The 14,965-nt window shown below is 48.1% G+C and overlaps 1 protein-coding gene across 2 annotated transcripts in view; it reads right to left on the bottom strand.

Annotated features, from left to right (window-relative positions):
* The window catches only part of ARK2C (arkadia (RNF111) C-terminal like ring finger ubiquitin ligase 2C), a 51,082-nt gene that overhangs the window by 11,653 nt on the left and 24,464 nt on the right, over nt 1-14,965 (bottom strand). For both annotated transcript variants that reach the window (XM_055792613.1, XM_055792615.1), the window contains exons 2-3: nt 3,423-3,732; nt 1,236-1,361 (exon numbers count right to left, since the gene is read on the bottom strand). In XM_055792613.1, the coding sequence (XP_055648588.1) occupies nt 1,236-1,361; nt 3,423-3,732 (436 nt within the window). The remainder of the gene's footprint in view (nt 1-1,235; nt 1,362-3,422; nt 3,733-14,965) is intronic.

Below are 14,965 nucleotides of genomic sequence, written 5' to 3'. Positions count from 1 at the left end.
ACACATTAGAGGAAAGTTTTTATATCTGTCACTGGGCAAAACTGTACATGTGCCCTGAGGGGAAATGAGTCACCCAAATATATATACACAGTATATGATTTCTGCCATCCTGGCTCCTTAGGTTTTATAGCTATGGAGAAACACAGGGTGAAAAGGGAGAGAGGGAGGAGGGGAACATAAAGTGATGCATTATCAGATCCTTCTAATGATTATAATTAAACACTCTGCACTGAAGGAGAGGCAGAAAGAATGGCTCTATCCAGATGGTACATGAACCACTTTACAAACTGAACTAACAATGTCATCCCGGCCAAATTCAGCTCACAGTGGTGCCATTAAGGGGAACACCTGAGAAGAAAATGGCAGAAGGATCTGGCCATATTTTAGGTTGTGTATTATTACCCTGGAGGGGAAAAAAATCCCCCCCTGTGTTAAAAGGACTCTCCATTTGCAGAGTGAAGCTCTCAGATGTTAGGAAATGCCATAATTAAGATTTCCTGTGCCATTTAATTTCAGTCCCCTTGTGCGTACACATTGCGACTGTCTCTAATAACATGTTAGCATGCTATTTTTTCCATTCAGTGCACAGAATGGACTTTGCTCAGCTAACAAGCAGCTACTCAGAAGTATGTTGTTATTTTCTTATTCTTCCAAGTAGGGCCCCATACCTTATTCACTGTGCAAGAGCTCAAAACCTGCTCTGAAAATGAAACAATTGGTTCCCCACTCTGATTTTCCAGGGTATCAAACACTGCAGTGGGAAAATTATTAAGAACTACTAGTTCATTCACACCATCCTGCAAGGTGGGGAAGGGCAGCATGGTGCTCCCTAATTTAGACCATGGAAAAAGTTGCAGCCATTGGTTTTTGAGTGGCTGGTGGATAGCAGAAGATCTAATTCAGGCAGAGATGTTGGTCTACAGGAAAAAGACCCTGGCTGTGCCCTGCAGCAGGAAGATTATTGCTTGGCTGCACTCTTACATCCATGGATGAAGAGTTATGGGCAATACCAATGCCTCAATGTTATCACATACATGCACAAAGGCTTTAGCACACACTCATGGCCCTCCCAGAGATGATTTTCCCATTGCACACTCCCCATGTTGTATGTATTGAGATGAACCATTAGCTTTCATGAAAGCATTGATCCATGATGACATCCACCAACCCTTACAGACTTCCCAGGACTTTTTAAACACCTCATTCGATGCAGTAGTGCAATGTGGAAGACTTACCAGTCCGTCCCTTCAGCTAAATACCTGGGCTGGGGCCCCATGGGTTGTGGAGTTTGCAGTTGGTGGCTGAAGTCAAAGCTGGGGTGCAGACGGTGAGGATGAACAGACATGCGCTCTTGAGCCCGCCTGCGGGAAGGAGACCGGCAAGCCAGTTAGCCACACGGTGGGCATTGGTACATATGGCTCCTGATCCCAGCCTGTGTCAATAAACCAGGGGAAAACCCAAGCAGTTGGGATTCTGAATATGTGTCCAAGAAGAAAGAGTCCCAGCAGGTGTCAGGGATGATGGGAAGAGGAACCCAGAGCTATGTCATGCACTCATGGTCACCACGGACATAACAAAACCTCCACTCTCACCCCCTGTGGCATCTACATATACTCAGATTACAGGAGATGCCATTTGGTGGCAGCATGAAGAGAAAAGGAGGAAACCAAGCAACTTCTTCCTTAGAAGCTTTGTGCCTTTCACATTATTTTCTGTTTCTCCACTGTCAGCCCCATAAACAACACACAAGATAAAACATGTCCCTGCCTCAGCCATTATCCATCATCATAAAGAAGCTGCAGGTTGTCTCGTCTCCCCATGCAGTCCATAAACTCCTGGGGAACCTCATTCATAACAGGATTACTCAGGAGTAGCTGAAAGCAGAATTTATTCTTGCCGGCCTTTGCCAACATTTCTCTGCGTGATGGACAGACAGGCCAGGCTGGGATACAGCTCCTTTTCACACAGCTCCACCACCTTTGCAGGTAGGGAAAGTGGTAGAAAATATAGCAAGGTTCTTCTAGGGATTTCAGTCTTTTCTCATGATTACTGTTTATTTGAACTGCTCAGTGGAAGAGCACCTGCTGTGTGATCAGCGTCCACTTTTGGAGACCAGATAGATGCACAAGCAGAATTTGCATTACAGGCTCACACCCCTCGCTCCCTGCCAAGTCCTCGCTTACCAGTGGGAGCCATCACAAAGCAAATCTACAGGAAAACACCAGAGCAAACAGAGCAAGGAACTGCCAGATAAAGGATTTTTCATGCAGCCACACTTCAGAGGCTTCAGTTTTAAAATGCACGACAGATTCCCATTACTGGGAGCTCATGCCCCACACCTGTAAGGTTTCTGACACCCTCCTCCAATGCAGCTGTGCTTTCAGAAACAGTCTGTGGGACTGGGCAGGAGGTTCCTGCCCTTTTCCACATCACAACCCACTTGCAAATGTAACACTGACAGCATTTACCAAAGCAGCCTCTGTGTGGAATTGGGCTCTGTGCTTTTATTTGAATTCAGCTTATGACTAAGAGAGAAACACTTGTGTCATTGGTGCCTCAGCCTCACACGTCTGCGCTACACAATTATTAACTAATCATTAAATCCACCTAAAATCCAATTTATGCAAAACAAAACAAGGATGAGAAGAACACACAATTTTCAGACATAAAGGGTATGGAAAGAAAGTGTTTTCCCTCTGTAGCATTCTTTCCAAATGAAGCATTATTGCAAAGACTCACCCTCCGATTCCTGATCCATGGGTACAACCCACAAATAGCTTCCATATGTTTCCAATAAAAGCACTCCTATGTGCTATCTAAACCCCTCTCTCAAGAAACACAATCAGGACAAGGCCAGGCATCCATTTCCACCTCTGCTGAGTTACAGTAATTCTCTCTGCAGTCGCCAGCCCAGTCTGAATTTAGGCTACTTTCCATGGCTGAATGTGCTGCAGGTCAACGCCATCATTCTCTCATAGAGCTGGGAAGCCCACCTAGACCCAGAGGAGCAAGCCCTTCATGTGCAAAACCTGATGGATACAACTTCTTACATGGTTTTGAAACAGCAGCTATGAGGAGGTAGCTCATGCACGAGGTCTATCGCACTCCCTGCCATTGCAGGACAGGTTCACTGCAACACCAAGGTGCTACCATCATGATTCTCCTACGAGTGACAACAATAGGTGACCTTGGGAAATACTAGCTGAGCACGGTATGGATCCCTATGGGAAAGGTACACCTGCAGGTGCAACCTGCCCTGCAGCCTCCCTTCTGGTGGCTGCATTTTGGGGCTACCCAGACGAACTTGTGAAGAAAACCCAATGTTACCAGCACGTATTGCTGGGATTTTGCAGGAGCCGCTTTGCTGAAGTGAGGCTGAGGTAGCTTCTGAGCATCCTTCAGGAAGAGTAAGACCTCCTTACCTGGGATGGGGCATGAGCCGGCGGTGCTGTGCCTCGAGGAGCTGCTGCTGGAGGAGGTATTGCTGATGTAGCGCCTGAGGTAGGAAGGAGGGTCCGGCCACGTCCTGGAAGGGCAGGGCTGGCACCGGCGCCAGGGGCTGGTGCAGGGGGCCGCTGTGCTGATGCATGGGGGCCATGTGGGGGGTCAGCCCCGGCTGGGGCTGCACTGCGTGAGGCAGGGTGAAGTCGGTGGAGAGCTGAGGCTGGGGACCCAGGTGGAAGTGCCGGCAGGAGGTAGCATGGGGATGCTGAGACCTTTGAAAAGGAGCACCTGGAAGAGAAGAGCACAGCCGTCACAGGGGCTAGCGGTGTCCAGGGCAGCCCAGCCCTCTGGTTGCCCATCCAGGACAAGAACTGGGCAAACAGCTGTTTCTCTCCACTGCCAAAAGGGTTAGAAAAAAGAGAACAGGTCACTTAATGCCGATTACATGGAAAAATGCTCATTTTGACTAATAGTTTTTCTCCTCCAAAAACCATTGGAATGAAAACCTAGGTTTAGATTCAAAGTGACTTTTTGGCTCCAAATTGAAGTGTATAATGATGAAAACTACTTCAGCTTGTTTGGTTTTGCCTGTTTTAAAGAGAAAAAGAACAAAAAATTTAGTAGAGCCTGTAGCAATAGGACAAGGGGAAATAGTTTTAAACTAAAAGAAGGAAGATTCAGACTAGATATAAGAAAGAATTTTTTTTACGCTAAGGGTGGTGAGACACTGGCATGGGTTGCCCAGAGAGGTTCCCGATGCCCCATCCCTGGCAACATCCAAGGCTGGATTGGACGAGGCTCTGAGCAACCTGATCCAGTTGAAGATGTCCCTGCTCATGGCAGGGGGTTGGACTAGATGGCCTTTGAAGGTCCCTTCCAACGCAAACTGTTCATGATTCTATGGAAAAGCCTCAACGTTTTAGAAAACAGAGAGAAACGATAAATCTGTTTTCTAAAATCTGCTTTCATGGGTTATGATCTCACCAAAGTTTTCAAAGCTTGCTGACTTTCCATGCAATTCAAGGTATTTCTTTGCCTCTCTAAAAATGTCTCATAGGCAAGGAAATAATCTCTGCTCTAAGAAATTGTCTCTCGCTGACTGCTGGACATGAATGTGACACCTTCCACTTCTGAGAGCCAGGATTAAGACCACGTGTCTTTGCCGAGACCCTTCAATAGCCCGTCCTCATGAGCTGCACGCAGGGAGAGAACAGCTGCAGGAAGCAACACAGACTGCTATGAGACCAGCCATGAAACTGATGGGAATGAGGAAGAAATGAGGTGTGAAAGATATCCGTAGTGGAGGCTTTTTGCAAAACACCTTGGATGGGCCCTTGGCCGGATCCAGCACATTAATTCCTACATTCCTGGAGAATTTACAGGCATTGTGGCAAAACTTTTGGCTCTTAAACTAGGGAAAGAGTAAACTCAGAGGTGAAGGATGAGGCTTCAGTGAGGCTATTAAAGATGCCTCTTTTCTGAGGATCAGCCCCAGGATAGGACACCTACCCCTTTACACAGTCTGTTGAAGATCTCTTCTTCCTAAAACACTCCTCTTTCTTTTTTAGTCCTTGGGAATGGCACAAGATACCCAGGATCAACAGCACCAAGAGACACCAAGTGTCATCCCAAGATACATCATGCCTTCTTTACCCAGGTCCCTTCTGCTTACACTTCCCTTCTACCAGCCCATCACAGCAGCTCGGGGAGCCTTGAGCACTTTCTGTTCATGCCCATATGGAAACAGAAGATGCACAATGCAAGCCAGATGCCAGCAAGAGAAACAACGGGAGGGGACCTAACAGAAACGAATTATTTGCAAAACTGTGCATAAGTAATTACACACAGCACCTCTTAAATACAAAATATTCCTCTGTAACGCCCCTCTGAGAGAGGCAGTGGGTAACAAATACATGTGCCACCAGCAGCAGAACTTCTTAAGGTGCTAATTTCCCATGCTGTCAGATAACAGCATGATTCAACTGTGCTATTAATTAAAGCCAGAGGAGGTGGGATCAGACCCGCTGTTCCTCAGTAACAGAGCTGCAAACCCAGAGCCAAGAGCCATCCACTTACCCCATTCCCCCGGTATGGCAGATTACACTTGCTGCTGTCAGTGTGGCCACAATTCACCGTACCCCACTGACAGGTAAAGGATGAGTAATGAAATGGGGATCCTGTGCTGCCCTGGCCCATTGCTAAAGCTGAGCAACCCCGTAATCACGGGGAGATGCCTCATAACTGCTGTGTTTGCTGTGTACTTGCAAAGTAACTCATGGTGAATTGCTCAACCTCTAATGGCCATGGGTCCTCCCAAGGGAAAACTGCTACAGCAAGTCACCAGTGAGCCGTTTTACACCTCCAGGTCTTCTTGGGGCCTGAAGACAAGGTGGGAGAGCAGGTTCAAGTGCTAATCCCTCTGCACACCCAAGCACACCAGCCTGTGCCACCAGGCAGCAGTTTAGTTGTATTTCAGACAAAGATGGCTTTGGGCAACACAGGACAGTGAAGATCAGAGATATTCCCCCACATTTACTGGGATACGTTTTGTAGCACCTAAGAAAAGCAGAAAATGCCAGTCTCTCATCTTCTGTTCTACTCTCATCTCTTGATGCCTGGCACAACCTTTAGCCAAGGTCTTACAGCCTTTTGCTCTGTCCTGGGAGGCCTTAGTCTGATTTAGCGAAATGTCTGCAGGACCTTTGCTGCCAGAGCCATGATGAATTAGAGAGCACAGGGTGGGCACATCATATTGTCAGGGCTTTTGACTTTAAAATTTTCCTCCCATACCAAGACAGTCCTTGTGAGAAATTTGGTCATATACTTCCCTGCAGCCCAGAAAGTGCAAACTTCTCCGATATTTGGGCAGAAAGACATGCAGAGCTAGGATAACCTAAAGTAAAAGCCTAGCCCATTTTTTTTTTTTGGGGTACAAAGAGTTAATTTGCTGTATTTTTAGGCACTAGTCAATTAAATCAAGCATTTTTTAGTATTTTTCCTGGTACCTATGGGTGCAATGATGCATTTCCCTCCATAGGAAAAACACTATCGAGATGTGACCGGGACCATATGATTAAATAAACCCCGTCAATCTGTCTTAACATAATACACTGTCTGGGGTTGTAATTGTTCATTCCCTACAACTAATCCAGTTGCTGATGAGGATTTTGACAGCAAAGCAAAGACTTTGGGGAATACTTCAGCAAATCTATGCTTATTAGCAGCCATCAAATTATACAGCTGGCATAACCGAACCAGCCTGCACAACAAAAAGCCAATCCCTGCCAAGGATGGTACTGGTGAACCTCAGAGAGCCCTGGCAAACAAATAACAGCGCAAAACAGAGCATGACGTTTCCGAGTTACCTACTGTCAAATTTACCCTCCTCTGCTAATTGTATCTAGCTGCAAAGGGCCTTGCTGGAGCCTGCTTTCCAAGTCCATGTGGGTCTTGCATACACAAGGTAATTCCAGTGTCACCCTGCTGACACCAGCTGAGCAGCCTTACTCCAGGTCAATCACCATGAGCAACACCAATATATGTCTCTCAGGCGCTCACCCCTATTCAACACAATGGAGGATCTCATGTTAGCAGTGTCTATAAATGATTGCTCTGCTAGGACATCTTCCTTCTCTTTCCTTCTTTTTTTGGTCCTAGATCACATTTGCATTGGAACTGACAAGCATTGACTATAAATGCTTCAAGAAAATTTGATTCATGGATTTAATCTGCTTTTTGCCTGGACAGTAATGTCTGCCACAGTAGAGAGAAATCCATGACTGAAAACGAGTCCCAATACCGCATTCCAGCTTATAGTTTCACTCCCCAGAACAAGGGCAGGGCTGACATTTTCATTAGCTAAGCTTTGAGGACATTTCTGCAGCAAAGACAATGAGGTTGGAAAGTGTGCCTATCAAGCTCCTGAGCTGCTAATTGCATCCTCCACGAGCCACATTCCCACCACCTGCTCCAATGGTGGCTGCAGGAAGGTGATGTTGCTTTGGGATCTGCAAGGCAGAGACCTTCTCCCAGCTCAATGAGCTCGAGTTTTGGTCCTCATCCTACAGAAGGATTCTCCTTCTCCATTGGGATACTTTGATTCTGCAGGAAGAGGGGTCTGCTAGCTCTTGGATATTTTTTTATGGATTACCCCAAGGGCACCTAGCAGGTTCATCAGCTTCGGTGGCCTTTGCTGCAAACACTTGTCTTCTCCAGCTGAAGAGGGAGGGGGAAGCCCAGTGTCCTTGCTGTAGAGGCAATGCAGTCCTCACCAGCCCTGAAAGACTTTTGACCAGGGGCCAATTTGGAAACACATGTCCCCATGTCCAGCCTGCTGGTCAGGCGGAGAGGGTCCACCTCGCTGCATGAGGCTCATTGATGTGCTCCTCCTGGTGGCACGAGTATCTCCAGCCATGGAGGACTGATTTCTCTGGGCTTACTGTCAGGCTGCCTACCAGCCAGAAATCCTTCTTTCCTCGTCCTGTTGTTTCTTCCTTTCATTTAAACACTGTTGCTGTGGCAGATGATGATAGCTCAGAGCATCATCAGATCAGCAGCTCTGAGATGAGCAATGCATCACATCTGTGTCAGCAATGCAAACAACTTACTCCAGTTCTGTGCAGTCTCCCATTAACTGGTTGAGTCCAAGTGCCATTGAGATCAGAGACCTCTGTCTCAGTGCAAGCGTCTAAACTGAGTTATTTCTCAGCAGAGCAGGGGGGTGTTTCCCCCCTCCCCTTCTTTGTGTTTCCTCTCCTGCTGCATATTATATCCTCATGCTCTTCTGTTGACCGTATACATTTTCCAGGTCTGCTGTCTTCCTCAGCCTGCCCACCCACACACCCCAGCTTGAACAACCCTTGCTGCCTTACCCCCACCTGGCCTCAGCTAAGCCACAAAGGACGCTAATGCCTGAGCCTAGCTAGGATAATCCAGGTCTAAGAAGTGCCTTGCAAATCTAAATTTTGCCCTAACACATGGAGGCAAAGATGGGATCTGGTGGAGAAGTGAATCAAGTCTTGGGCAAGCCAAGCTATCTGTGGGGTGGGAAAGAGGAGCTACGTGGCTCTCTGACATGCCTGGGGCCAAGCCTGGTCCAAAAGAAGATATGACATGGCTTCTGATGGTGTAAGACCTTGTGGCCACTGATGCCCTGTCCACCTTGTGCCTTTGGGTGGGCACCAGCAACACCTCCCTGCCTTGTGTGATGTTCTGATAGCCATGGCACCCACTCCCCTTCAGCTTCTTCTATCACATCCCAAAGCCAAGGTCAGCACCAGGGATCAAGGGGTAGAAGAATTGGTGCTTCATTAATCCCTGCCGCTGCCAGAACATGAGTGCAGATCAGTAGCTGTCCCCACCAGTCTGACTCACCTCCACTACTGTGACAGGCACTGTGGCTTCACGCCGTAATGCCAAGGACCCACCATGGAGCTGGGTCTTCTGTATTCCCCACAGCTACCCAGCTTGGCGACGCTGTGGCCCCATATCCCTTTTAGCTCTGTGAAGATGATCTTCAACTAAAAATCCCACTGGGAGGATTGCTTAACAGCTATTTACAAAGCACTCAAAACGCTTAGGTGGAAGATGGTGTTACAGGCTGCAGTCTCAAACCGAGGAGGTATGAATTAGTTTTTAGCAAGCCAACAGATGATGCTGGCATGTGGATAGCTGAACCTGTTGGGCTGCTCGCCACCACGCCGTTTCCATCCTTTGCTCACACAGGCTTCGAACACAGTGGAAACCCATGGGGAAACTCATCACATCCTCCTCGCCGACGCTTTCTCGCTTCCACAGCTTTTTCTTTCTTTTTTTTTTTCCCCCCCCTCAGTTCTACAGTTATATTTACTGTTTCTATACATTATCTGAAGCAGCCTGGACTTTTTCTCATTAAAAGAAATGCTCCTGCTTCCTTTGCACCCCCAGGTAAACCCTACAAATGATAAATTAATTTATTTTTGCAGGTTGGTATGTGACAACGAGTCACAGAAATGTACTAGTCTGATACTGGGTGTTTCTGGCACTGGGGATTCTCCTTTAGTGTCAGTCAAGATTTGACTATGCATGTGCACATGCAAATTTATCCATCCAGCAACATTTCACCCAGGAAGGCTCAAGGGATCCACGTGCTCATTAAACACTGACCCATCTCAGAGATGCAAAGTCCCTGGGTAATCCCTGCAGAGAGACAGGGGATGCTGCGGGCTTTATGAAAAGAAAAACCCAGAAAGCAGAACAATTAATTTCCACCTCCTTTCCTTGTGGCAACAGTATTTTTGATGCAGTCAGGCTACTGGTAAGGGATGCAGGATCAGGCCCAGAGCTGGCGCTGGGGGTAGGTATCTCAAGCAGACAGCTGCAGCCCAGGGAGCCCAGCTGCCTTCGAAAGGAAAACAAAATCTGTCTTATGCTGTTAAGCTGCCTGCAATGCATGTGAATTTTTCCCTTGGGTAAGGCAACCTGGCCGGCTTGTTGAGGCATTCATGTTCTGTATGCGAGCATGTGGGAGCCAGGGGAGCGGTGGGAAGGCTGGGGCTGTTTATACATCTTGATCCCATCGTGGCGGAGAGGGAGATGGCGACTCCTGGAGAGCCCTGGCTTCATTCACTGACAGATTTTGCAGCCGCGGAAGATCTGCCTGTCGCAATTGGCTGAGCTGGGGGCCAGAGCCATGGCGTCTCAGCTGTTTCGCCCCGATTAGAGCCCCCACAACCCCTCCGCCTCCTCTGGGTAGGCAGATAAACCCCATCAACAGGAGCCATCCATGGTGCCTTTCCAAGCACCGAGCTCTGCAGAGAGCCTGCCAGGCTTTTAATAGCCTGGGAGCCCTGGACGTGCATTAAAATTCCCCTCGGAGACAGCAACGCAGTGGGAAGTTAGCATCGGTCCAACAGTATGCAGCGAGTAAAGGTTAAAATCATGGGAGCAGCTCTAGCTTCAGTCGGCACACCAAGAAGGACTGCCATGGGGGAGACTCATACTGTGTTTACAAACAAGTTACTAATCACTTGGTGCCACCAGCCACGTGTTAACCGTTTGCAAATTGTTTGTGAACATATCCTTATTAAACGAGTTACACTGACTTACTAATAGGAAATGAGGGGTGGCAATGCACATGGAAAACAAAAAAATTAAAAAATAATAAACTCCCAGGGCAAATCCACCATATATTCAGCTGCATAAAAATTTACCAGTCTTGTACAGAGGAAGATATCACAACATCTCACTTATAGGACAACAAACTGCAGAGGAGATCGGGGCAGGGAGAATGGCAGAGGAGGAAGAAAGAATTTGAGAAAAATTTATCAGATGAGGGGAAGGAATCTGTCTAACTTTCAGCACCTTCGCCAACAGCTTTCTCATTTCATTTAGCAAATGGCAAGAATCGTGCCAAAAATAATAGGCAGCCAGCTCAAATCCAGCCCAGGGTGCAGCCTGCCATCCCACACATCTAGTGCTGTGCGGTGGGTAGCAGACCCAGCACCAGCCCATAGCCAGGCAAGGAGCAGCCCTGACACACATTAGCAATGGATAAGGAACATTTCCATTTGCCTTATTTGCTTGGCCAGACCATGCAGCACCAGGGACCGAGTCAGGATTGAGCCCTTGCAGTGGGCAAAGGGCTGGTCTGTGGTGGTTGGTGGAGCACGGTTGGGTCCTGGGTGTAAACATGAGGTTTGGGAGGTTTATCATCCTCCTGCTCAGTTTTGCACGTTTGATGGAAAAGGGCTGCAAAGGAGTTTAGGGGAACAGGGCTGAGATGGGCTCCATGGCAAATTAATGGCTTGATGGTCAGTGCCACCCAACAGCCCTTATTGTCCCCCACCTCTATGGACCTCTGTGCAGGCACAGCGAAACACAGCTCAGCTTGTCCTGAAAAACACATAAACACAGACCTCAGAGACTGGAGATCGCCCTTGCCTGCTTGTACAATCCCCATTCAACATCCTCCCACCCTAAAGAAGCCTCTCATGAATTGCTGAGTGCCGTGAGCTGGCGTGGCTGGAGAAGAGGCTCGTACACACACCCGTGGCCCCTAACGCTGAGCAGAGCATCTCCTCTCCCGCACGCCACAGGGGAAACCATGTGCAGCCCTGATGCACCCAAAAAAAAGCCAAGGTGGGACTCCTTCCAGAGCCTAGATTCAGCATTCAACAACAAAATCCATACAACTGGCAATAATCAGAATTTATCAGCGTATTTACATCAGGGGTGAAGTGATGCTGAGTGGTGGGGATGGGGAGCAGCAAGAGCTGGTGACGGGATAGGGCCAGGCAGCCCGGACCCATCACAGGAGAGGGATGGCTGTTTATACAGCACTGGATGAGGGTTTTTTTCCTGCAATCCTTTTCCACTAGCTTCGGGGGGGGGGGGGGGGGGGGGGAAGTTTTGTTGAAGATGATGTTTCACAGGAATGTGTTGAATTCAGCAATATTTTCCGAGGAGGAAGGAGAAACACTTCAGCAGCGTTGCTACACTTAAATCCATCTTTTTACTTTTATACTTTGCACTATGTTTTAATTATAACTTTGTTCTCATGTATGGCATTCGAGGGTGTATTTATGATTTTTGGATCATCACACACACACACAAAAAAAAAAAAAAAGCCAAATCGCACTGAAAGAAAATGTTTTCTGAGATTTAATGGCCCCAGTTTCACTCCTCCCTTCCCAGGCTCTCGCATGCCTGGAGGGACGGGTGGCCCTGGCAGCTTGACATGATGTTTCCCACCCAGCACAGCTCTTCCTCCCCAAACTGTCCCGTTTCTCATGGTTCTGAGCCCAGCTCCACACGTCTGCCAGGAAAAGGCACCAGAGAAAACGTGGCTTTGGAGATGTTGCAAAACCCCTCTGCGACTTTTTTATAACCCTTCTTGTTTCTGTTTGGTCTGAAGGCATCAGGAAGGATGGAGAACGAATGGCCAACAGGAATCGCTCACTCTCAACGCCCATGTTGAAAAGCAGGGGTCACATCAAGGTCTAAACAACATTTTTGGGTGTTTGCCCCTTTGCAGGGCTTATGCCTGAGCAAAACCTGGGCAGAGAGGGTTTTGGCTGGTACCTGAACTTCAAAGCAACTCTTGGAGCTTTGCCCAGCAGCCATGCCACCCAATGTGCTCACCCGTCCCTTCTCCCCCACCATCACCCCGGCCAGCCTCTATGTGTAACCCAAGCCCATTTTATGTGCCATACAGTGGGGAAGGCAAACAAAATTAGAGCTTTTCCCAGTTTATTGGTAGGTGCCTGGGCTCAACAGCTCTTCTCCAGGGTTTGGATTGTTAGCTGGATTAAAAAAAAAAAGTACAAAATGGAGTTGGAGGGGGCCAGGGGCCCCTTTGGTTAAAAACAGGGAAGAGAGCTCAACTTCTCATGGTTATACATTGCTAGCAGGGTCTTATAGCTACATCAATTAATCCCCAACCTGGAAATGAGAAAATTAAACAGGGGAAGGAATTCATCCTCATTTTAAAAATAAACCTGACATGACAGCCGTCTATGACTTGGCTCTGCCTGTAGAGAGCAGTGAGGAAGCACTTGGAACAAGCCCTGTCCCTGCCCTTGGGAATGTAAAACGTGCTGACTTGTGCACGCAGGAGCCTTGACTTTGACGGGCAGCGATATGCTGCAGCCAGTTGTTTGGAAAGGGAAATTCAATACTCGGGTTTCCAATGTTTCCTTGCTTTCAACACCTGCCTTAAAACACTCTTAATGACCAGCCTGGGGGGCTTGCAGCAGCTCCCTCCTAGCAGTAATGATAGGCAGGACATCCAGAAAGAGGGAAAAAACCAAAACCATGACAAAAAAACCCCAAACCAAACCACCAGTAGCTAAACATTGCAAGGACCTGGCAGGATCTTGGGTGTTACGCTGCATTGTGCACAGACTCTCAATTCTGTGATAGCTCAAACCAAAACCCCCCACCCAAATGCTGACAAACCTGGTGGGTCTGAAATCCAAACACAACTTTAACCCTTCCCCAGAGAAGGTGTTAGGAAAGAGCCAATGTGCCCTCAGCTGTCTCTTGTCCCTGTTTAAGCAAAATGCCTCATGGTCTCAAACCTGCATCTGCTCAGCATTAACCCATGCCACACCACAGTGGCTCAGAGGGGAGCAGAGTCTGTTGGTACGCCTGTACCGCATGGGCACTCGGGAACCAGGGCTTATCCACAGTCCTGGCACAGGCTGCCCTGCCAGGTTGTGGGGATGCAGCCACAGCACCCCAATCCTGTGCTGGGCCCAGCATCCCCTCCCTCCTCAGCAGCTTTTGGGTGAGGACCAGTGGCACTGGTGCCAGCCCTCTCCTCTACACACGTTTTATATCCCCTGTTCATAGGGATTTCCACTAAAGATTTCCATCCTGCTCTCCCCTTATCATCAAAGAGGGGAAAGATGCTTTTTGGGGCACAGTTTGCCTGACCTGCTTTAAACCTCCCTGCTAGGATGGGAGCAGTATTTGAAACCTGTCCTAAAAACATAGAGGAGGCTGGTTTGGGCAGGTTATTCCACATCAGTCCCATCTGTCTCCATTTTGCATGCATTGATTTTTCTCCCCATCCTGTGTTTTAAATGGGACTGTAATAACCAGCTGTGTTTTCCTGGTGGATTTATTTATCTGCAGCTTAAGCCTGGAGGTAGGAGATCCCACCCAACATGTCTGCACAGCTTCAGAGTGAGTAGCAGTGATCTGGGGGGCGAGTTTGGGAAACCGATAGTGTTTCACCATCTCTGGGAACAGCACGTCAAGTTGGATGGGGAACGTTTTGCAGTCCAGCCTTTCTTCTTTGCTGGCTCTCTGGCAAATCAGCCCCAAAGCCAGACCTTTTTGGAGCACAGCACTGAGTTTTGTTTCTTAGCATCTGCAGAAACGTGCCATCAAAACCAGCTGTCTGACCTCGTGGACAGAGCACAGCGCTGGGGAGCAGCAGGAAGTCAGGCTGCCTATTAAAGAAAGGGAGGTGGCAAGCACTGGGTGTGTTGTTAGTGCTGCTATTAATGCTGAGGGCTAATGAAGTTTGTAGTGGTGAAAGGATGGGAGTCAGGACATGGGACATCCCCTTGCAAATGGACTGGTTGGTCCCATGTTGCAGGTCACCTGGATTTTATCTTAAACCCTGCAGACACATGCCAGGTAGGGTGCAAAGCATGTACCAGGGTGTGTGATTCCCTCAGTAGGGCCAGGAGGGCAGCATGTGCGGTACCTGCCACCCAGGGAAGCCAATATACTGTACAGCACCCCTTGAGTTTTTTTAGAGACCTTCCAAAAACCACACCAAAATATGCCCCTCCTCACCCCACAAGGCAGAAAGCAGGAGCTGTTCAGCAGAAGGCATTTCTCAAAAGTGACAATATACAGAAGACAGGAGCATTTCACAATTGCTAAGGTACAAAAAAATGAAGATTATCTCTTAAAAGAGAGCAGAAATGTTCTCAGTAGGTGGGTCCATGGGATGCAGTGAATGAACAAGTACAGGGGATTTACTAACCAAGGCTATAAGGTCCTATCCTGAGCCCACGAGCTCACC

Source organism: Falco peregrinus, chromosome W, assembly GCF_023634155.1.
Source record: "Falco peregrinus isolate bFalPer1 chromosome W, bFalPer1.pri, whole genome shotgun sequence".
NCBI classification, from domain to species: Eukaryota; Metazoa; Chordata; class Aves; order Falconiformes; family Falconidae; genus Falco; species Falco peregrinus.
Note: the sequence above shows the minus strand (reverse complement) of the source record. Positions and strands in the feature narration are given on the sequence as shown.